This window comes from Nomascus leucogenys, chromosome 12 (genome assembly GCF_006542625.1).
Source record: "Nomascus leucogenys isolate Asia chromosome 12, Asia_NLE_v1, whole genome shotgun sequence".
NCBI lineage: Eukaryota > Metazoa > Chordata > Mammalia > Primates > Hylobatidae > Nomascus > Nomascus leucogenys.
The window spans coordinates 12,932,921-12,956,767 of record NC_044392.1 but is presented as its reverse complement, the minus strand read 5'-3'; the positions used below and the strand labels follow the sequence as shown (position 1 = coordinate 12,956,767).

At 51.9% G+C, this 23,847-nt stretch overlaps 1 protein-coding gene across 4 annotated transcripts; it reads right to left on the bottom strand.

Moving 5' to 3' along the window:
- Positions 1 to 1,868: 1,868 nt before the first annotated feature.
- Positions 1,869 to 23,805, bottom strand: IPO13 (importin 13). 4 transcript variants are annotated; one of them, XM_030823714.1, is made up of 20 exons: positions 22,832 to 23,805; positions 20,361 to 21,097; positions 13,744 to 13,884; positions 13,495 to 13,636; positions 13,220 to 13,386; positions 12,880 to 13,000; positions 12,646 to 12,793; positions 12,037 to 12,218; positions 11,927 to 11,953; positions 11,600 to 11,734; positions 11,306 to 11,449; positions 9,880 to 9,960; positions 8,894 to 9,031; positions 8,645 to 8,741; positions 5,588 to 5,640; positions 3,257 to 3,323; positions 3,116 to 3,174; positions 2,879 to 2,968; positions 2,395 to 2,576; positions 1,869 to 2,305 (listed from the first exon to the last, which is right to left on the bottom strand). In XM_030823714.1, exons 1-20 carry the CDS (start codon positions 22,913 to 22,915, stop codon positions 2,209 to 2,211), a joined length of 2,892 nt encoding a protein of 963 aa, XP_030679574.1. In that variant the 5' UTR covers positions 22,916 to 23,805; the 3' UTR covers positions 1,869 to 2,208. The 4 variants fall into 4 exon arrangements, 3 of the variants coding, with proteins under 3 accessions (XP_030679574.1, XP_030679575.1, XP_030679576.1); XR_004032579.1 differs by lacking the exon at positions 5,588 to 5,640; XM_030823715.1 differs by lacking the exon at positions 2,879 to 2,968.
- Between the last annotated feature and the right edge of the window lie 42 nt (positions 23,806 to 23,847).

The following is a 23,847-nucleotide window of genomic DNA, read 5'->3' as shown; positions in this document are numbered from 1 at the left end:
GTTCAGCCTGAGTCCCAGGCCAGCCGGAAGTGCATCGAGGAAGGCGCGGAGCCTTGTGGGCATTGTAGTTCCCCTGGCGCTCCTCTCGGGCTCTGGGAGTCCGGTTCAGCCCACCCGCGGCCATCAGGAACACCGACTTCACTGTTAAGCATTTCACGTGCACTCTATCCTCTGGGCAGCATCATTGCATAATTCTTTCATTCATTCATTTTTTTTTTTTTTTTTTTTGACAACGTCTCGCTGTGTTGCTTGGACTGGAGTGCAGTGGCGCGATCTCCACAACCTTCACCTCCTGGGCAGAAGCCATCCTACCACCTCTGCCTCTTGAGTAGTTGGGGCTACAGGCGCGCGCCACCACATCCAGCTAATTTTTGTATTTTTTGTAGAGACAGGTTTTTGCCGTGTTGCTCAGACTTGTCACAAACTCCTGAACTCAAGCAATCCACTCATCTCGGCCTCCCAAAATGCTGAGATTACAGACGTGAGCCACCGTGCCCGGCTACACTGCATAATTTTAAACTTGGTGCCGACCGGCTCGGGTTTGAATATTGTGCTTGGTCACTTGCTACTGAGCATCTTAGGAATGTCCCTATGCCCATTTCCTTATCTGAAGAATGGGCAGTTGTGACAATAGTACCTCTTAATAAGATTGTTGTGAGGGTCAAATTAATTTATATACAAAACTTTACAAAGTAGTTCTTTGGATATCGCATGCAGTGAAAGCATTTGCTATTTAATCAGCCAAATACTGAGCACTTACTGTACATTAGGCACTTCATTTTTAGTGTTTACAGTCTTTGGAGTAAGAATTATCCCGAGTGGTACCAAGGACATGACTGGCACATCCTCAAGTCACAGGAGATGCTCTGCACGGCTCCAGCCATCCTCAAACACTGCTGCTTCCCAGCAATACCCCCGGTGCATACCACATAGACCTCTACCCTCCAGCCCCTCACATCCCCTCTACCCCCCATGTTTACTCATGTGCAAACACTCCCACATGCACCATCACTTGAAATGCTCTCCTTACATACCTCTGTCAGATACAGAAACTGAGGTTCAAAGAGACTACTTGTGTAATAAGACACTAATTCTGTGGCACAATCAGCATCAAACCCAGATCTATTGAACAGGGAAGGAGTGGGATGAATGTGGGAGTAACGAATTCCCCATCACCCACAAGGAGATTGAAAGCTCAAGGGTAAAAGTGGGGAGAACTCAATTCTCCTCGTCAGATCTTACTGAGGAGAAGCCTGGGGTACCTGAGAGGCAGCCTAGGTGAAACTATAGCCGAGGAGACAGAAAGGGAGGCAACACTGCTAAGGGAGAAAAGCAAGAGTAGGTCAGGAGCTGTCCCTGGTGCTGACCGATCCCTGACCATCCTGTGCTGGAGGTCCTGTGTAAGCGGGGAGCAGCGGACATATGGACAACACTAGGTCCTACTTTCCTCTTTTCTCCTCTGCGGCTGAGGTATCTTCTCTCCCTCACCTCCCTGCTACCCACCCGCCCCCCAATACACATACACTCAGCCCCTTTCTATAGCCCTCCTCAACCATATGCAAGTTCGATGTTGTGTAACTCCACACCAGAAACCCCTCCTGGAAATCAAAACTCCACTCCATTTCTTCCTTCTCAAATGGACCCAGCCCTACCCCACTTGCAGCCCAAAGCCTCAAGTCCTCTACCTAGAAAGCCTGCCATTCCTGTCAAAAACTTTCTCCATGCAGCCTTCCCTCACTTCCTCACCATTCTCCCAGGTTAGCATGGTAGCTATGGGCTAGATCAACCTTTGTTCAGGGCAGAACAATGCAGGACAGAGCTAGGGGCCTAATATTCAGCGCTGTTGATTAAATAAATGTATGCATACATGCATGTTGGGATTAATTTAATGGGGATGGGGGGGTTGATGACACTACTGCAACCACCCCACCCCAAGGGCAATGACAGTATTCTGAAGGGCTCCAGGCTAGGTGGCTTGGCTACAGCAATATCTCTTCCAACCTGGGAGCTAGAGGGTGTTCCCACCATTCCCTCCCAAGGCCTGGGTCCAAGCATCCGCCCATCCTTCCCGCAGGCCTTCTGGACCCAGGCTTTCAGTTAGGTGGTGGTGACAGCAGAAAGGAGGTAGAGACAGCAGTGAGGGTCCAGGTTTACTCTTTGGGAATAGGGAAGGGTGAAGAGAAGGGGTGGGTGGGATGGGGGCACCCCTCAGTAGTCAGCTGTGTAATCTGTGCCATGGAGACCCCGGCACAGCAGTGTGAACTCCTTCACCATCTCCTTCACTCGCCTCTTGTTCACTCGCTCGCTGAAGGAGAAAAGGAAGAGCAGGTTAGCACCAGCCACCACCACTGCCCCCTCTCTGCCTGACCCCAGGCCCACCCCAGCTCTGCTCACCGAAGGATCTGCTGGCTGAAGGTATCCTTCTGTTCAGGGCTGAGGCGGGCAGAGGGGAAACCAGGTGGCTGCAGGGCCTCCTTGATCCACATGCTCAGGAGGCTGAAGCAGTGCTTGTTCAGGGCGAACAGGATGTCGGCAAAGCAGTCCATGAGGCTGCGGGAGGCCTGGCCCCCAATGGCCTGAGGGAGAGGGGTTCTCAGCACACCAGGGTGTTGCCCCTTCTGCCCCTTCTGCAGCAAGAATGCCTAACTGCCCCAGGCCCTCTGGACAGTTCCTAAGCCAAACTGCACATCACAGTGAGTGCTGCTTTTTGAGAGCCAGCTGATCCCCACAGCAATCCTAACAACTTTCAGCCATTTAATTGAAGAAGAAACAGAATCTGAGAGCTTAGGGAACCAAAAGCTCAAGCCTCCCAGAAGGCCAGCTGCCTCAGCAGTGTGGGGCCCTCAACCCCATCAAACCCCCCTTTGCTCCATCTCACCTCCAGCACTGCTATGAGCAGCATACGACCGTCTTCCTGTACCACCTTTCCCACAGACTCTACTTCCCCACACCGAGGCAGCAGCTCTGTCTGCAGAGGATGGAGAGGCCCATCAGCCCAGCTCCTTCCCAGCTCTCCCTGAGGACAAGACCTGTACACCCCAGCCCTACTGTCTGGAGTCCTGGGCAGGGCAGGGCACTGGGGTGGCAGTGGGTCAGGGTTCAGCATTGGACTCACAAAGAAGCCACAGGAGGCCTTGACAGTAGGTGCCTCAGGGAACTTGAGGGCCAGCACAGCTGTGGGAGAGGCAGAGGCAGATCAGTTTAACGATCCTTCTAGGGGAGCCCCAGGCCCACCTGTCCATCTCGCCCCACTTACCACACTGGAACACAGCTTTGACATCCAATCGTTCACACAGGAACAAATCTGGCTTCCGCTTCAGAGCCTGCAGGAGGTGGAGCTGGTAAGCCCAGCCCCAGCCAGCTCCAAAGACCATCCCCCCCACTCACCTGCCACCCCAGCCCCCAACTTCACACCTCACAGGTAGAGGCTGCCAAAACCAGCTACCCAGCCATCTCTGGGGGACCCGGACCACCTCACAGTTGAGTAGGTCAGGTGAGGACAGCTCAAGGGATGCTATGTACATGTATGTGTACATGAATGTGCAGGTGTATGTGAGAGAGGTTGGGGGTGGGGATCATAATGCAGAAAGTTTGGGTTCCAGACACCTTTCCCTCTCCCCTCCATCAGGGCCAGATGTCTCGTGGGCGGGCTCTAGGTTGCCAGCAGTGACTTCATGTTGATTCACAGAGGGAGTTAAGCACCCCAGGTTTGTGAACAGGGCAGCAGGAAGAAGAGATGGCAGCCAGACAGGGAACCCTCAGCCCAACAACCCTCCTCCCATGTCCCTCCTATATTCCTGAGGCACCCTCCAGCTCCTACTCAAGAAGAAGGAAAGTACAGCAGGAGCCTTGGAGCCTCGGCCCCATCCTTCACCCAGGGTACCCTGTGTCCAGGCCCTCTTCGGCCATACACACACCAAGGAGCCAGTGCTGCTGTGGGTGAGGGGGAAGAGATGAAGTGAAGGGGGCAGATGGCCTGCCCCGAGTGGTACCAGGACATGACTGGCACATCCTCAGGTCACAGGAGATGCTCTGCACAGCTCCGGCCATCCTTAAACACTGCTGCTCCCCAGCAATGCCCCCATTGCATACCACATAGACCTCTACCCTCCAGCCCCTCACATCCCCTCTACCCCCCATGTTTACTCATGTGCAAACACCCCCACATGCACCATCACTTGAAATGCCCTCCTTACATACTTCTATCACACCCCTAACATACACACACTCTCCCCATCTGGAACACACCCTCATTACACAGTCATACACCAAACACCTGCACATCCCCAAACCATGTCCACACACCTACACCCTCAGCCTTCCCACAGTCTCCCCGTGCACTCTCCCAACATACCCATCCACAAATACACATTCAGACACCCTCCCCATCAAAGATACACCTTTGAAAACACCCACACACATATCCATCCAGGCCCAGAACACTCCCTATTCTTCCCTCCTCCCACCCTACCCGTCCCCCAGAAACTAGACTTGTAAGTTCCAGGAGAGCAAGAACTGTGCCTGCTTTTGCTCACTATCATATCCTCAGTACCTAGCAAAGTACAGCATGTATCACACACTCAATAAATATCTGTGGAATGATGAAGCAAAGAAACACTCCATTTGCCCCAACTCACAGGTTAGGGGGTCTGCGTGCTAGGAACCCCTAACACACAGAAGCCCCCATCACACTAACTTCATACCCCCACAGCCCAACATGCATCTCCAAACCATACTCTGAAACGGACATACCAATGCCACAACATACGCTCCTATCCTCCATAATATACACTCCGACAACCCAACACACACACACCTCCAACACATGTCCACGCTCTAAATCCATCAAGGCCTAACACATCAACAAACAACACAAAACACACAACACATCAACATACAGCACACATCAAGGCACACATTCATCCCAGCACCCAACACAATTCACATACTACTTATAGGTGATTTCTGTTCCCTTCCCAAACCAAACTCAAAACATACAAAATCAAGGTCTCACACACTGAAACACATACAAAATGCAAACATCCTAACGTGGAGCCTGCACTCCACCTCCTAGCAGCAGCTCAACCTCTCCAACAGCCCAACTCTGGGCTCCACCGCCCACAGCACATTCCTCTTCAGCCCCTCGCTTTGGAGGCGCTCCCAGCCTACCTCTCAGGAGCAGGCTGGGGGCACTGAGGCAGGCAGTTCCCGGCAGGAGCACGGGGACAGTGAACCCCAGACCCTTCAACTCCAGCCCTACCCGTGAACTTCTTGGGCAACAAGAAACTGCTGGGCGCAGTGACCACCCCCTCCCTTTCCCATTCCCCACCCAACGCCAGCCCAGCTCCCTCCCTTCGGGATCAGCCTCTCCCTGGTCTTTGCAGAAGACTGAGCTAGTGAGGCATAGGGGCACTAAAGGAGGATGTTGGGTTGTCAACTTCCACGGAAACAGATGAAGAAACTCTATTCAACTGAACAGAAAAAAAATTTGTCAACAGAAAGCTAAAAATAGGCTTAAATTGAATTTCAACATAAGAGAAAGAGAAAGAGAGAGAACAGAACGTGAATGAATAAAACTAAAACACACCTGTGCCAGGAGTTGCATAAATGAATCAACAATATCAGGATGATCCCTGGGCCCTAAAATATAATAAAGATGGAACTTAAGAAAAAATTATACAAACAGCAACTCAACCTCATATAGTTATGTGGGACTGAGAGCCTGCAGGGAGACAGCGTGGGGGCACATGAGCAGCAGGAAGCAAGATAAAGAAACAAAACATACAAAAACCATGAACTGGGAGAAGCCCAACAGAAAGAGACGGCAAAGTGAAGGACGGGCCTGCCCCAGCTCCCTCCAAGGGGCCTTCCGCCTACTCCCCACTCCTCCTCAGGCCATCCCCTCATGTTCCCTTGGTACTTGAGCGATTCTGGACTCCATATAGCTGAAGAAACAGCCACCACACTTACTGTGGCCTCTGGCAGGTTGGGGTAGCCCTACACTGCTCCTAGCATATACCTCCCATCAGCCAGTCATTGAAGAGGAGAGCCAGGATGGCGGTGGGGGGGTGGGGGGGTCAGTCCTTGGTATCTCCTTTCGAGGTTTATCTGAGGGCCCTAGAAAGGCCAGGGCATCAGAGCCTGAGTAAGTGCCACCTCACTTCAATGGCCTTAGGGCTCTTGGTCTGGCAAAGGAAAATAATCTATTCGGTCCACTTAAACCAGAGGAACTTGCTTAGGTAGGGCAGTGCCCAGCATGCTCTGGAGATGGCCTGGCAAGTCACTGGCAGGGCCCAGAGGAGGAAACAGCATCATAAGGCCAAAAACAAGAGCCCCGCCCCAGCAAAGCTCCTCCACATGGACAGACTCTGCAGAGAGCCAAGCTCAGGGCTGAGGACTAGTTCCCATCATCTGGACATGCCAAGAAACAGGGAAAGCAGCCAATGTGTCATCCCATGGTCCAGTGGGAAGGCAGAGCCCGAGGAAGGAATGGCTAAGATTGGGATGGCATAACAGGTATGGGAGCCATCCTGTCCAGCGAGACAACCAACAAGCCCAACATATATGATGTTGGACACTGCTGCCTCCAGTTCTGATTATTCCTGAGGCAAGAATATGGCATGCACCTGGAGCTCCTCAGGCTTCTCCACTCTCAGGAGGATGTGGTACAAAACCATCTGCCTAAGACACCACTAAGTAGCTGTGTGATCTTGCGCAAGCCACAAATGCTCAGTTTCCCCATCTGTAAAGCAGATAATCTCTGCCCTGCTTCCTTCTCTAGGCTATGAAGAGTCACCAATAAATAAAGCCTGTCCCTTTGGTATCTGAACCCTGAGTTATTTAAGTCCTAGAAAGTGAGGCCCAATGTGCGCCATGCAGGTTTGATATTCAGCAGCCACCCTGCTAGAGGTGGGCCAGACAACGAGAAGGAAAGTTTCCAAGGGCAGGGAGCCCTCCCTCTCCTTTATTTAACAGTGTCTGTGGCCTGCTGTATTCTGGCCTCATTCTGGGCACTGGGGATGCAGAGAGAAGAAACTCAACCCTACCCTTGAGGGGCTTAAGTCTAATAAGAGAGACAGACATGAAAGCTGATTATCGTGTGTGATCAGTGCTGTGTCAGCAGTGTGTATGGGATGCAGTTTCAGTACAGTTAGAAGCACCCAATTGTGCCTCAGAGAGAAATTACTCTGAGAAGTGACGCAGTCTTCCTGCTTTCTAAGGCATGAAGGAGTGAGAGTTCACCCAGTAAAGGGCATAGGACATTCCAGTCAGAGGAGCAAGGCACAGGGATCAAATGGGACATGATAAGGAAGAGGCAGTGTGGCTGGAATGTTGGAGTCATGAGGACATTGGCAGGAGAGGACATTAGAGGCATGCCAGAGCCTTGTCATGTGGGTGGGAATGGAACAATAAGCTGAGGGCAATGCGAACAACGAAAGGGTTTTAAGCCCGGGATAACAAATGCTCAGATTTGTGTTTTTATGAAGATTATAGCTGCAGTGTGCAGAACAGATTGGAGAGAAGGGGAGATGCCAAGAAAACCCACTAGAAGGTTGCTGATAATCCAGGTGAGACCCTAAACTGAGGCAGTGGCCACGGAGGTGGGTAGAAGTGGACCAACCGAGAGAGAATCAGGAGTCAGGATCAATGGGGCTTCTCCCAGACTGGGTACGGGGAGTGGGAGAGGTGGAGTTGAGGATGACCACACCAGGTTTCTGGTTCAGTTTTCTTCCCAGTTTGGACCTACTCCATGGCCCACAGAGACAGAGGCCAGGATCATGAGATCAGGCACTGAGGGTATGAGCTGTGAGTACTCTGGGCACCAACCGAGACCCCTGGTGAGCCTCAAACCTGTGACCACGAATCCAGGCAAGGCTCATGAGGCTAGCTGAGCAGTGCTGTGTTTTTGTTTTTGTTTCTCCAAATTGGAAGCCTGGATTAGACAACACGAGAAGCCTGAATGAAGCCCCTGCTCCCAACTCTCTCAGGCAAAGGGCCACAGTGAATAGAGGGCTAGGACCACAGCCAAAGGTACTTGACTTCTGGCCTAGAAAGTACTAAGCCTTGATGCAGGGAAAGGAACCAGCAGTCTCTGAGTACTTCACTGTGCAAAAGCCCCTGAGCCAGGGGCCCAGAAGATGTGACTTTAATACCTGCAAACAATCATTTCAAGTATATGGTATCTCCGTTTCACAGATATGGAAATGAAGGCCCAGCAAAGGTAAGTGACTTGCCCAAGGACACACAACTAGTTGGTGGTGATGAACTTAGAATCTAGGTCTAGCTGACTTCAAAAGCCCGTGCTCTTTCCACTTTTCATTATATCCCAAAGTAAAGGAGCCAGCCTAGTGCCCCAAGCCCCTCAGAGCCTCTGCCCACCTCCCACCCCCACCTCCTTCTTCCATATCCAGACTGGCCCTGAGCCCAGCAGGCCAGCAGAAGACATCATTCACCCTCTTATCCACTTCAACCTAAGGTTTCAACTATTTGTAAGGTGCTGTGCTTGATCTCACAGGTTTCCCATCAAGTCCCACGTGTGACTCAGGGGACAGAGAAGAACAGAGTGGGCAGCTTTGGCTCCCCATTTGGGGAAGCAGAGGCAGTGGCAGTGGCAGCAGCAGCAGAGACCCTGGTCAGGACCTACCTTGCTGGAAGAGAGTGAGTGTGACGGAGGTGACGAGCAGGAAGAGGGCCTCAATTGGGGGAAAGTGGGCAGGCTCATGAGCAAAGATGTGGACCAGCTACAAGAAAGCAGGGAATGCTGGTCAGCTGAGACCCAGTCTCACCAGGACAGGGCAATATCCCTGGAATTCAAGTGGGGACCCCAGCCACAGCAGCCATCTGACCCACACCCACCCAGGGTCAGGATCTCTGCCCCAAACAGAAGGCCCACCTGTCGAGTGAGGTCAAGAGCAGAGGCCTGGGGGATGGTGCTGTACATCCGACCCAGCATCTCACACAGCTGTGGCACCATGGGGGCAAAGTCATCCAGCAGTGTCTTAACAGACTTCTCAAAGATAGCGCACACCGCCTTGGGAAGAAAGCAAAGGGGCCCTGGTCAGCAGGTCACGACTGGCTGGAACAGCGCTGAAGCCCTGCACAGAGGGGGCCTAAGATCGGGCCCTTACCTATAAGCCTTGCCTGGCCCTGCAAACCAAGGAAGGTAAGCAAGTCTGACCCTCACCCTGAAAGGCAGGGGCAAAGGCCCTTCACTGAGGGGCACAGGATGTAACTGCGGAACTTAACTCCTGCGACTTACATCTCTAACATTTCCTCTCAGGGAGCAGCAATGGCAACAAAAAACCTGAATTGAAAAGGGACCAAAGGCAGGTCTCTGGTGCTAAAACAGATGCCTGACTGTCACTCGACCCTAATATTAGAGTCCTTACGTTAAGCACTTCTCATGATATTGGGGAGTTCTAAATGTCTTCCCAAAAGATTCCTTATCTCTATGGGGCAGGATTCACCTCCCTTGTTTTCTCCAAACCATTGTAAGCTGAAGTGTGGCAGTAACATCTTTTTTTTTTTTTTTTTTTTGAGACGGAGTCTTGCTCTGTCGCCCAGGCTGGAGTGCAGTGGCGCAATCTCGGTTCACTGCAAGCTCCGCCTCCCGGGTTCACGCCATTCTCCTGCCTCAGCCTCTCCGAGTAGCTAGGACTACAGGCGCCCGCCACCACGCCCGGCTAATTTTTTGTATTTTTAGTAGAGACGGGGTTTCACCGTGGTCTCGATCTCCTGACCTCATGATCCGCCCACCTCGGCCTCCCAAAGTGCTGGGATTATAAGCGTGAGCCACCGCGCCCGGCTGGCAGTAACATCTTACCCTGTTACACCTCTGAGCAGTCACTATGGGAGCAGAGGGCAAGGGTCAGGGCTCACCTCCACAACCTGGGCATCATTCAACCATTTGCTCAGCACCTTCTGGATAAGCTGGAAGACCTGCTGCAGCACCACCACCACCTGAAGGCACAGGAAGAAGTGAGGCGCTTCTGCTATCCATCACTGAGACCCACTTGAGAAGGACTTGGTGGCAGGGAGGAGGGGAGCAGTGCAGACCTATTACCCCGGAATGCACATAGAGGACCCAGGGCATGGGACCCCTGGGGGAAGAAGTGGTTTGCTGAACTCTCTCATGAATGAAAAAGGAGTATATCCTGAATTCTAGGGATCATCTCAAAGGAAGCCTCAAACTGCAAAGCAGAGATATCACAAGTGCTTCATAAGGTTACAAAAACTTTGTAAACTTAAAAAAAATCTCTCCCTATCTATCTCTGCTCTGTAAAACCAAGGCTATGGGCTAGCCTCTGAAGAAGTGGAGATGCTATCTCCTCCAAATAGGCTTGAGGTAGGGAGCCCCAAGGAATGCACAGATGCAGGCTTAAGCTGCTCTCCCAGCTTATGGAGGAGCAGAGAGCAGACTGAGATCCTGGGAGGTGAGGAAAGGCAGGATGACGACTACCATGTAAAGAAGCAGCTCTGTGTGATGACAGTGGCCCAGGTGTGGTCTAAAGCCAAGAGGCTAACTGAAACTGGGTTGGGGAGTTAAGCAGAGAGGCCAGGATGCCTATGGCTTCCTTTTCTCCTGGAGAAATCCTGGAGGGAGTTCTGGGAACAACGACCAAAGCAGTCCCTTATATTTGTAAAGAACTTTACAATATGCAAACTACCTTCACTTAAGACCACATCTACTATCCAGCACAGTTCTATCAATTGAGTAAGCCAGACATTTCAATGTTCATAGTTTTTAATGGGAAGCTGAGGCTTGCCTCAGATCAAGCAGCTTGTAAGTGGTCACCCCAAAACCTATGCCCAAGCTTACCACCGGACTTATCACACTGCTTTGTGACAATCTGAGCAACCTGAATTTCCTCTACACTGGGAGCAACTTGAAGGCCAGAACTATTACATGCGGAGGATGTAATGAGCATCCTTAGTGCCCACAGGGGACATTAAATGTTGAAGTAGAAGGCCCTACAGAGCTAGGGGTTGAAAAGGGGCCCATAACAACATCACTTAAGGGTTGAAGGATATAATGTCAATGTTCCTCATGGGGCTGAGGAATCTCAATAACATCACCCTAATTGGGCTGGGGACAAAGACAACATCACACACAGAGTTGAGTGAGATAATGACACTGCTACCTACAGAGTGAGGCAATTATAGGTCATTCATGGAGTCAGAGGACCAAATATATCACTCCCACAGGGCAGGGAGAACAATGACAACATTACCCACAGAATTGAAGAGTGACAATGACATTCCCAGAGGTGAGGGTTGGGGGGATGGCAAAGACAATGTCACCCACGGGGTTGGGTCCCTGTGGCACTGGCAGCTTCCGAAGCTCAGGGCCTTCATGATCATCCTCATGATGACTGATGTCCAGTGTGGTGAAGAGGTTGGAGAGAAGCCCCAAGATGTGAACAATGGCCAGCTTGTTGGAGGGATTGGGCTGCAGGGAGAAGCAAACCAAGCTCAAGATCTCCCAGCCCCAGTCTGGTCCCCAGATCACTGAGCCACAGCTCTGAGAGCCAGCTCCAACTTCACCCCTCATCAGCCATAGCATCTCAGTACCGCTCCCTGGCCCCCAGAGCCCACTCACTATCTCCTCTGCCAGCTTCTCCAGTTGCTGGATATAGGGTGAGATAAGCGAGTGCAGGTTCTTAAGGATCTCCTCCACTTGAAGAGCTGACAGCAGGAAGCCCAGCGCCTGCATCAGCCACATGCACTGGCTTGTCTGTGGGGCAGAACATTGATGGTCAGTCCTGGCCACATCTAATTGAGAGGTAGGAAGGAAAATGAGCCTCTTGGGGGAAGAAAAACAGAGAATAAGGGATAAGAGGAAGGGGAAGGCCAAAAAACAGGATTTCAGGGATAAGTGATTCCCACAAGACCCCCAAGGAGACCCCTAGAAACTTTTGAGCCGCACCTTGTGGATCTGTTTCATCAGCACATCCTGCGGGGAGAAAGAAGGAATGTAGTATCAGCACAGTGCAGAGTGTGCTCTGAGGCCCAGCACCATCCAGGGCCCCTGCATACCTGGGACACAGCCACAATGTTGGCAGCATAGGGAGGCAGGTCATACTTGCACTCTCGGCAGATCTTCTTGAGGGTGGACACAGAAGAGACAGAGAGCTCAGGATTGCCTAGGGCATGCAGTACCAGGGGCAGAACACTGTTGATCATGACGGGGTGGTCAGCCAGCCATTCAGACAGAGCTCCTGGAGGAAGGAGGGAGACAGAAGGATCTTTGAGGCAGGCCAGGCTGGCTTTGTACCATGTCTCTGAGGCAAGCAGAGTTCCTGGCAGGGTCAAGTTGCAGCCCCAGCACAGAGCACTGCTCCATTCAGAGGACATATGCATGTGCATGCTCAAACATGAGCCTTACAGCTGAGAAGCAGGAAGCGGTTACTCAACAGAGGCCCAGTACTGCTGTTTCACTGACAGTAAACTAGCCTCACTGAATTGCAGCTCAGTGTGCCATCAGATGGACCCCCTAGACCTGCCAGGACAGTCAGTTTGTTACAACACTGATTGTGTGTAGGCATGGGGCTCTCCCATTCTGGATAGGATCCAGCATACTGGCTGTGGCCAGGGTCGGGTGCTGTGGCTCTGGGAATATGGTCATGGGTGTGTGCCAGGTCTCACCAATGGTGAACATGACAGTGTCTGCCAGCTGCACGTTGCTGATGCTGATCCGTGGGATGAGGCCAATGAGCCCAGGCACCACATCAGAATAGTTGACGTCAATGGTCTCTGCGATGGATTGGAAGCCGTAGAGGAGGGCCTCTGTGTGCTGGAGAAAGAGGGTGCCACTGGCTTGGATGAGGAGGAGGGTGTGACAGGTCTGGGAGGGCTGAGGGAATCAGGCTTGGGAAGTACCTGCCAGGAGTAGGGCTCTTCTGAGCTGGTGAGCAAACGACCCAGCTTGTCATAGAGGTTGCTGAGCAGCTCGGCCCCCAACATCTCATAGACATACATGAGCGTGTCTGAGATGTCCACCCTGAGAAGCAGATGAAGGCCTTTTATACTGCCTGGATCCTGACCCTGGATCCTGCCCCCAAGCCCAGGAGCCTACCCCAGTACCCCCACAACTCTGCAACAATGCCTAGAAAACAGAAAGGAGCCCCCAAAACTCAGAAAGCCTGGCCTTGGGCCCCTTCCCTCATTGCCTTCATTATTTCTGGACTCCATTTTAGAGGAGTTGGCCTGCTACCATCACCTGTAAATTCGGAACTGCTCCTTCTCGTCTGAGGACCAGAATCCATATTCCTCATCAGAAGGGAACTGGGCCTTGTGCAGAAGCACATCCACCAGCTGGAAGTAGACTGGCCGGTACACCTGCTGGTATACAGCCTGCTTCTCTGCCTCAAAGGATAGAATATCATCCTGAGAGAGCCAGGGAAGAGAATTAGCCACCTCACCAGCAGCCATAGAAGCCCATGATCCACCTTCTTCCACCACAGCCCAGTCCTACTGGAGGTCACACAGACACACCTGCAGCGTGTACCAGAAGGTGAGGGTTAGGGAGCTGGTGGTCTCATTGACAGGATAGTGGCCAGGGATGCCTGTGCAGAACATAATCATGTTGACGAGCGCCAGGAAACTCTGCCAGTGCTCTACTTGGTCCAGCAAGGCCCTGGGGAGGAGGAGACACAGTCAGGTCATTCCACCTCTCTGGGGACTTCCATAACCCCACCTCTTAGACGGCCCTACTATCCCACCCCCAGCTGCTCCACCCCTTACCGGGAGTGGTTCTCGCCCAGGGCCACAGCGATGCGACAGATGCCATGGGAGGTCTCCATGTCCCCATTCTGCACTGCCTGCCGCAATTGTTCCTGCAGACCCAGCACCAGCGGGATGAGTTTCAGGAGTGTGTTCACGTACCTAGAGGCATGAGGTGAGAAAATCCATCAGAGCTCTCTGCTCACCCCTACACTGGCTTTAAGAGAAAGGCATAATCTCCTTGTCTTCCATCAAAGCTCCCCTCCCCTTATCAAATCCTAAGCAAAAAAAGGGTCAGGGTCTACATGGCAGATTTGACGTTCCCAATGTTGGGAAGAACCTTAGGTCAGGGACCCCCAGAAGAACTCTGAGAAGGAAGTATGAGAAGGTCGGCATTACGGGTTGAATTGTGTTCTCCAGTTGGACTGAAAGCTGATTCCGGAATGGGTTAAGATTTTTTTTTTTTTTTTTTTTTTTTTTTTGAGATGGGGTTTTGCTATGTTACCCAGGCTGGTCTCAAACTCCTGAGCTCAAGAGACTCGGCCTCCTGCTCAGCCTCCAGAGTAGCTGAGATTACAGGTGGAGCCACCACATCCAGCTAGGTTACAACTTTTGGGGAGGTTGAGATGAAGTGAATATATTTTGCATGTGGGGATAACATGAAGTTTGGGGCACCAGAGGGCAGACTGTCATGGGTCAAATTATGTCCCCACAAAAAGATACATTTTTTGATAAATCCTAATCCCCAGTACCTCAAAATGTGATCTTATTTGGAAATAAGATAATTGCAGATGAGGTTATATGGGAGTAGGATGGACCCGAACTCCAATATGACTGGTGTCCTTATAAGAAGACATCCATGTGAAGACAGAGACATACAGGGAGAATGCCAGGTGAGGATGAAAGTAGAGAGTGGAGTGATGCAGCTGGAAGCCAGGGAACACTGAAGACCGCCAGCAAACCACAGAGCTAGGAAGAGGCAAGGACGGAGTCTCCTACAGGTTTCAGAGGGAGCACAGCCTTGCCAACACCTTGATTTCAGACTTCTATCCTCCACAATTGTGAGACAATTAATTTGTTTGGCTTTAAAGCCACCTAGTTTGTGGCACTTTGTTATGGTAGCCCTAAGAAACTAATACAGTCTGTCAGGGGTGATTGAAAAAGAGTGGGAGACAGAAGAGTAAACACAAGCTCAGAAGCCCTGATTTTTTTTTTTTTTTTAAGACTTTGGAAGGCAGCAACAGCTCATGAGAGCATCAATCCCTGCCATCCGCTCCACCCTCTACCACCAAATCCCAACTCTTGAGGAGTGTGGTGGCAGCAGGGAGGAAGAGAAGTAGACAATGAACTCAGAGAGAGCTAAGAGGCAAAACAGACAGGACTTGATGACTGACTGGATATGAGGAAGGGGAAGAATAAAGACATCTCTCAGGTCACTGGCTAAACAACTAAGTAGACGGTGGAGCTATTTACTGAGACCTGTGGGGTGAGTATCGGGGAATAGTAACACCTTTAATGGGAGGTGGAAGGTGATAAGCTCAGTCTTAGACAAGTTGATTCAGAGACACCTGATAGGTTATGCAGGTAGAAGCATCTAGAAAGAGTTGGATATAAAACCCTGAAGCCCAGCATAAAGGTTAGCGCAAAAGCCATAGATTTGAGAGTCATCAGCTAACAGCTGGTAATTGAAGCTATGGGAATAGATGAGAATTGCCCAAGGAGAAAGTGTCGAATGAGAAAAAAATAAGAGGGTCCAGATCAGAGCCCTGAAACACAATGATCTCTAAAGGAGAAGGACAGACAGCCCAGTATACAAAGGGGACTGAGAGAAGCCTGGCTCAGCCCACTGGATCCCTCTCCAGCACCTTGGTCTGTGGAGATGAGACTAAGCAGAGGAAGTCACACTCTAACAGCAGGGATCAGATGCTTGGGACCCCTCTGTTGTCAATCATAGTGTCACCATAGCAATCTATGTTAGGGAGCTGGGGACTGAGGATCCCAGAGGGAGTTCTATCTGGACTTGCCCCAAGCAGGTTGCTAGGCAGTAGCCTCATATCCTTGGTGGGAGGATGAGAAGGACAAAAAGAGGCAACCAGCCTAGGGACATCAGCCTCCTTCTCCACATCCCCATTATGGTAGGAAAAGTCATCCATGCCAGGATATCCCCAGCCCAGAGACAGCCCCAGGGGGTGCTGCCTGGAGACAGCCGGGATAGCTTCAGTCTCCTGACCCTGACACTGGCTGCACCACCAGACAATGGGCATTTTCAGGCCAGACTCTGGCACAAAGAGAAGGGGCAGGGCCAAGGCTAGGGCCCACAAGCTCCTGAGCAGCTGAGATGGGTGCAGGAGGTAGCGCTTGACCCCCACAGCTCCCGCTGTATTCTAAGACTCCTTCCTCCACCTGCCAAAGTTCATGCAGATGGCAGGGTACTTGGCGAAGGTTCTTAATTGTCCCATCTGAGCCTCATAATAGGACAAATCAAGGATAATACAGCCTCAAAGGGCTCAGAGTATCATATCACTCAAGGTCATACAACAACTTAGAAGCAGAATAAAGGTTGAAACTGCCCCTTAAACTGCTACAGGTCTGCTTTTCTTTTTTTTTTGAGACGGAGTCTCGTTCTGTCGCCCAGGCTGGAGTGCAGTGGCGCAATCTCGGCTCACTGCAAGCTCCGCCTCCCAGGTTCACGCCATTCTCCTGCCTCAGCCTGTCCGAGTAGCTGGGACTACAGGCGCCCGCCACCACGCCCGGCTAATTTTTTTGTATTTTTAGTAGAGACAGGGTTTCACCGTGGTCTCGATCTCCTGACCTTGTGATCCACCCGCCTCGGCCACCCAAAGTGCTGGGATTACAAGCGTGAGCCACCGCGCCCGGCCTACAGGTCTGCTTTTCTTTCAGGGCCCAACCAGAATTTCCCCAATGGATTTATGTACGTCTCAGCCCATATCTCCAGTCCTAACTGATGGGAGCCCCCAACAGCCTGCCTAATTCACTTTCCCTCCCTCCCCAACTCCCAAGGAAAAGCTTTTCCAGCATTAAAAACATAGTTCAGGAAAAAAAAAAATAATTTTCAAAGGGGAGAGCCAGGAAGCAGCAACAGCTGTGGAGGAGCAGGAAAAGGGTGACTTGAGTGCAAGCTCAGCCAAGGGGAGGGCCAATGTCAGGACACCTGAGGAAGGTGTGCCTGGATGACCCAGGAGTCAAAGTCATTGAAGGTGACTTTCACAAGCCAAAGCTGGGAAATTAGATTGGGTAGAGCAAGGGCCAGGCTCGGATTCTGGGCTGGATGCAGCTCACCCATGGGAAGAAGTTCTTGCATAAATTTCCTACCACCTGAGCACCTGTGTCTGCGACCTGTGAGTGGACAGAAGAACAAGTCTGAGGTCCCAGAGGTTTCTAGGTTTGGGGGAAGGAGACAGGGAGGATGTCATTATAACCACAGCTGAGGCTGGGTCCAAGAGGCCTGGCTCCAATCGGTCAGTTCAAGTAGCCGAGGCAGGGCTGCTGGGACTCCTCTGCTGCTGCTCACACGGAGCTCAGCCCAGACCTGCAATTAGAGCTTCGCTTCAGGAGCAGAGCTGAGAAAATGGGGAGAGTTGCTAAGCAACCAAGGGGCTGCAGCCAATGGGCGCCAAGGAGGCTGTGGGTTACCTCACTGGCTCCTTGCTCGCTCATTCGTTCAGAGGAGAAGGGGCATCAATTACCTGCCAAAGCCCTTGAGACTGGCTGGGCGGGTAAACTTGGGTGTATCCAAGGACACCTCACGTCACCCACACACTTGCCCTGATCTGTTTCCCTTAGTCACCAACTGTCAGAGCCCACCCAGCACTTGAGCTTCAGGGTGCCAACAGAGACCTAGATCTGGGACTAGGTATCCACCTTAAGCTGGAAAGCCTGGGAAGCCAGGGGATAGGTATCATAATAACTCGCAACACAATAATGAAACCAAATACTGGCAACTGCCGTTTACGGAGTATATAGGAACCATGCTAAAAGCTTCACATTCTCTTATTTAATCCTCATACCGAAACAATCTTTTATTTTTTAAAATCAACCCCAATATTTTGTTTAAAGTTTTAAAAGGTTAAGCACATTATCTATGTATGTGTGTGTGCGTGTATCATATACATATATATATACGTATGTATACACACATATATATATATAGGAAACCAACTCCTTTTCAAATTTAGCCACTGAACAACTAGGCCCACTTTCTATTGCATGATTCCACTTCTACTTCTTAAGACCAATACTAAAAGTAAACAGACTTAATCCATTTAATAGTAACTATGTTTCTCTTTTAAAAAAACGAACAGTTGGCCAGGCATGGTGGCTCATGCCTGTAATCCCAGCCCTTTGGGAGGCAGAGGCAGATGGATCACCTGAGGTTAGGAGTTCAAGACCAGCCTGACCAACATGGCAAAAACCTGTTTCTACTAAAAATACAAAAATTAGCTGGGCGTGGTGATGCACGCCTGTAATCCCAGCTATTCTGGAGGCTGAGGCAAGAGAATCGCTTGAACCCGGGAGGCGGAGGTTGCAGTGAGCCGAGATTGTGCCACTGCACACCAGCCTGGGTGACAGAGTGAGACTCTGTCTCAAAATAAATAAATAAAGTTATCATTAACTGATCACATAAAGTATAAAGGTAGAACATATACACACAGTTCCCATTTTAAAACATGTAACGTATCAATAACCCAAAGGTACAAACGTGTGCTGCTGACCATCCCAACCCTAGCAGAGACCACAAAAGAACCCCCATTACTCAAGGAGTCATGATATTCTTTACCAAACACCAGGGGCAGGACTTATGCACATTATCCTATTTAAACCTTTACAACTCTGTGGGGTTGATATCATCATCCCCGTTTTATTGATGAGGAAACTGAGCCTTAGGAATGGCTTATCCAAGGTTTCAGATCTAGTAAGTGAACCATCTGGGATTCAAACTTAGATGTGACTAATGCCAAGGCTTGAGTCATTAGCCACTCTTCCATGAAGTCTCTTTCAATGGTTTTCCCTTCCAATTCTGCCAAGGGTCCCAAAGCCCCATCTCTGAAATGTCAGCGTCAGGACCTCCCGTCTCACTTTTTCTAATCCAGCTCATACCACAAGTCTCAGTAGGCCATTTTCTTTGCTTATAATCCTTTAATATCTTTATATCACCTTCAGGATGAAGATCAAAATCTTAAACTTGGCCAAGGTCCTGCATGATCTGGGCCCAGGTCTCCTATAACTCTGGCCCTTAAATCCTGCTGTCTAATCACATCTAATGATTTACAGATCACCAGACCCTCTGGGCTTTCACCCTTCCCTTGCTTGGGCTGGAATGTCCTCCCCATCCATCACTTCCATCTGGCTAACTCTTACACAGCTGGGTTGTCACTACCTCTGGGAATCCTTTCACAGGCCTCAGACTCAGTGAAAGCCTCCTCTGGGTTCTTCAAGGCCCCTGCGTTCTCCATCAGAGGATTCATCATGTTGATTGTACTTGCCATTCATGTGTCCACTAGACTGTGAGCTCCTGAGACTGAAGCTAAAGCATTTGTCTCTGTGCTCCCAGAGCTCAGCACAGGGCCCAAAACAGGACATGCTCAATGAACATTTGCCAAACACTTCACTATATTCACTTCTTTAGGGCCCTTGAATGTATCATGATGCTGCCCACAAGTCTTTGCACCTGCTGTGGTTCCTAAAGCCTAGAACAATCCACCTTCCTCCCCCAATCCCTTCCATCCCCACCCCTCCCAACTCAGGCAACTCCTACTTTCCTCCATTCACAAAATATCAAATGCTACCATGTGCCAAGCACAATGTGACAAAGTAAAATGACACAGTCCCTGTCCTCACAGAGGTGAGAGAAATCATGTTATGGGCTAAGAAGGAAAAATACTGGGAGCTCTGAGGTAATATAAGAGAGAAGATCAAACTTAGCCTTAAGAATCCATTGAGGAGTTCCTTATGGAAATGAAGTTTAAGCTGAGGCAAGGTGTCAAGTACGTGTGATGAGCCAGAGGCTGAAACGAACATGGGACATTCAAGGAATGAAAGAAACTGTGTGAGAATGTAGAGAGCAAGGAGAGCAGCATGAGATGAGGCCGGTGATGCCATACTGTGCAGCACCACTATGAGTCACATTAAGGATTCTGAGCTTTAACCTAAGAGCACTGAGAAGCCACTGAAGGCTTCTGATCAGAAAGATTAGATCCTCATTTTCAAAAGATCACTCTGGCTGCTGGGACAATGAAGGGTACAAGAGTGAGGACAAGCTCTACAGTAATCTGGGGAGAGAGATGATGACAGCTTGGACTAAGGTGGTAGCAATGGAAATGGAAAAAAATACATTTGCAATATGGTCAGGAGGAGAACAGCCAGGACTTGGTGACTAGTTGAGAGAAGGAAAAGAGAGTCAAATATTTTAATTGAATAACTGATAATTAGTTGTTTAATGTCTGCCTCCCTGTCTGAACCATGAGGACAGGGACCATGTCTTCTTTGGTTCCTTGCTGTATCTCCAGCCCAGGAGCAGGTATCAGTACACATTCGATTAATGTTTATTGAACAGATGGATGGATGGATGTGTGTCTGGCCAAAGAGGCCGTCTTCTGGGTGAGTGGGGACTAGCTCACCTCTGGGCATCAGGCTGTGAGATGGCATTCACAATGGCCTCCACACTGCTGTCGAAGAGCTCCGAGTCCTGCAGAGCAGCGAAGGCAGCCTGAATGAGCGCCTCACAGTCCTGCAGTGGCACCTCCAGCTGCACCCAGCTGGAGAAACACTTGAGCACCTTCTGACGCACACAGCTGGGTGAGCTGGGCTGCTGTAGCAGCTGCTCCAGCAGTGGGAAGACAGCCCCACATTCCACCGCCAGGCTGGTCCGCACCAGGCCTTTGCGGTACTGGGGTAGGCGACTGGTCTGGAACTCCTCAGGCAGCACTGTCAGCAGCTCTAGCAGGGCTAGGCAGCGGCCCTGCCCATCCACCGGCGAGTCCTCAGCCTGGAAGAGTCGTACCATATCTGCCACAGCACATGGCCAAGCATCAGGCATCATGCTGAGAGCCAGTGAGGCCAGTGCCACGCACAGCCGAGTCAGTACAATCTTGGAGCCACTGGCAAAGTGGGTGATCTGGGTGAAGAGCTGTGCCTTTAGGCTTTCATACTGGTCAGTGGGGATGTCACTCCAGTAGCGAGAGATCTTGATGTGAAGAGCACTGGCCCCGAAGTACTGGATCTCTGGTACCTTGTCGGGCTGCAGTAGCTGCCAGCTGAAGTGCCAGGCCTGTGGGGACACCTGGGCCTGCATCAGCCACTTCTGAGCCAGGTTCTTGTTCTCAATGTTGGGATCATAGTAGAGCTGGTGCAGCGCCTGCAGGACAGCACAGGACTGAGCAGGTGCTGGCCACTCTGGATCCTGCCACAGCCCAGAACAGAGGCGTGACTTGGTCCTGCAAGGCTGCTCCCGCTCCCTGACTGAGGGGCTGAGCAGGGAGAGCTCAGGGCTCTGCAGTGTTTCCTGGGCCTGGGGCCCTGCTGTTATCTTGCGAGCCTGAACCTTGCCCATGCTCTACCATATCCTCTTCTCCTTACAGCAAAACATTATGGGTTCAGAGAGGGAATCTCCACAGGAAAACAAAAAAAGAGGAGGCTGATCTCCCCAAAGGGGAGGCACTTGAGGGCAAGGCCCAGGTGGAAGGAATAGCTTCACAGGGATGAAGCTAAGTCTGAGAAGGGCATGGAACAGCTTGAGGGGACTTGGCCCTCCCAGGCACAGCTGCTCCCATCAACTCCAACAGCTCCTTTCAGCTCCCCCATGATCATCTCTAGGTCACTCCAGATGCTGGCACCAAAGCCAGTGTGAAATCAGAGCAGGACTAAGACTTTGCCAGGCAGCCCTGGGGCACAGACATGCTGGAGGAGAGGGTGAGAACACTCCTCTGAGGGCACATGTCCAACCAACTGATCCAGAGAAGCCTTGGCCATAGCTGCAGCCCTGGCAAACACCTCGCCTAGTGCTCTCCACTGGCAGGATCCCCAGGGTCTCAATTCCAATGCGACTTTATGAAGTAAGAAAACAGTGAGATTTATCTCCCAATAGCACATGGAACAGTGCACCACCATGCCAACACTGCCCTGCTCCAAGGGGCGGGAGAGTGTGGCCAGGACCCTGACCCCTAAGCAGGCTCCATCCAAGTAAGCTTAGCTCTATTTGTACCCCTGACAGCCAGTTATGGCCATTGGCCCTTGTTTGGCCCCTCAGGGACGCCAAAGCAGGCAGAAGAGATGCATCCTCATTGTTTGTTATGGCAAATGGGGGTTAAGGATAACAAGTGAACATCATTCCCTGCTTTCAAGTAAGGGAGCCCCATCTCCCCATTCATCCCAGGGTGCATGCATTCCTGCATTTCAGGTTGTAGGGAGCAGATACAGAAAAGAACCAAAGAGGCAGTTCAGAAAGATGGGCTGGGCAGTGGGGGAGCCTGGGAGGGCCATGGCAAGGAGCTATGTGGGCAGGCGAGTAGGGAGGAGCCCTGTAAGGCTCCCAGCAGGGCCAGGACCCTTGGACTCAGCACAAAACAAAGGGAGACAGCCCCAGGCCTGCCTGCTCAGGACTGGTCTGGCTTCCGTCCAATAAAGGAAAGACCCTTCTCCAAAGAGTCGAAACAACTCAGATTGTTTTAGTTCCAGATTATTTTCTGAGCCCTTGGCTCAACAAAACCAGGTCCAGGATGGTTTGGCATCAGTATAATTCCAGGAGACTAAGCTGCAGGTCTCCTGGGTTCCCAGTTTCCTGCTGCACTGCTCATGCAGTTCCCATGGAGCTGGAAAATAGCCAGTCTGGAGGGAAGGCTAAGTCACAGCCCCCTGAAGGGACCATCCCAAGACCCTAGAGTATCTATCCACAGGGGACCTGCCTGTAAGGAAAGACAAAAATAGCCCAGGAGGGCGCTGCAATACTGCCTGCCCAGAAAGACAGCAAATGCCAGGTGCTCTGGGGGCACCATACCAGCGGGCACCCAGCCCAGGCCTGAGCTCTGCCATTAGTGACAGTCCCCAGAACTTCTGCTCTGTCACTGGAGTGCCCACCCCAGAGCCCTCATACCTTCTCCACGTTCTCCACAGTGAAGTCCAAGGCTGGTGCTGCTCCAGCCCCTGCAGCCCCCGGCTGCTCCTCCCGCCGCTCCATCTTTGCTCCCTCCCTGGCAGGGAGGTGGGCCCTGATCTGTCTCCTGCCCCAGCCCCTTGGCTGCTGGCCCCCTGCTAGACCCCGGCTTGGGTGCCCAAGGAGTGGTGGGGTGAGGGGGGGCCCAGGGCGGGCATGGCTGCCGAGGCCTCCCCACCTCGTTTGGGGGTGGGAGGCTTGCCAGACACCAAAAGCGGTGCTCTCAGGAGACCCAATGAAGGGGACTCCGAGGAGGGAGCCGTCAGTGAGGAGCTCTCAGGCGGGGATCCTAGTGGTAGGTAACAGCTCTGTCCCCAGAATCTGTGTGGAGGGAGTCACAGGGGAGGGAGGCCTGCGGGGGAAACCGAGTCCCTGGCTCTTGAGGGGTCACAGGGTCGATGGTCTGTACCCACAACACCCCCGCCTGGGTGAGCTCTCGGGTGCTATGAAGAGGTCATGGGGCTGGAGGGTCACGGGAGAGAGAGCCCTTCGTGGTTACGGAGGCGTCCAACGAAGCGCGGAGATGCAGCTCCGCTAGTCTGGAGCGAAGAGTCCGTGGAGTTGAGGGGCTGTGGCAGGTCCCTTCCGTTCGGCCTGGCCCGCGCTGTGCTCACTGCCCGGCTACAACCCCGCTACAGCCGCTGCCTCCGCCCCAGTGACTGACAAGACAAGCCAGGCCGGCCGGGACGGGGCAGGGACCTCGGCAAGGCGCGGGCTGCCCCGAGCGCCTGTCCCTGGCACCGCCAACTCAGGCCCCCATTCCTGCCAGTTCTGGCTCGGCACGGCCCGGCACAGGCCGGCACGGCCCAGCGGAACTGCGCGGAAACTCATTCCGGGTCCTTAGCCCTGTCCTCGCGCCAGCCCGCTCTCCCCTGAGCAGGCGGTGGAGCGGCTCGCCGCCCCAGGCCGCGGCAGAGTCTAGGCCCCGCCGCTGTTCACCCTGGGAAATGTAGTCC

Bases quoted from the DNA above. Each gene is read 5' to 3' on its own strand.
- IPO13 (XM_030823714.1), bottom strand. From the start codon at position 22,915: ATGGAGCGGCGGGAGGAGCAGCCGGGGGCTGCAGGGGCTGGAGCAGCA. The intron at 5,641-8,644 runs GTAGGTCCTGAC...ATTATATTTTAG, and splicing joins ACTCACTCTCTTCCAGCAAG to GGCCCAGGGATCATCCTGAT. The intron at 3,175-3,256 runs GTAAGTGGGGCG...CCTCTCCCACAG, and splicing joins CAAAGCTGTGTTCCAGTGTG to CTGTGCTGGCCCTCAAGTTC.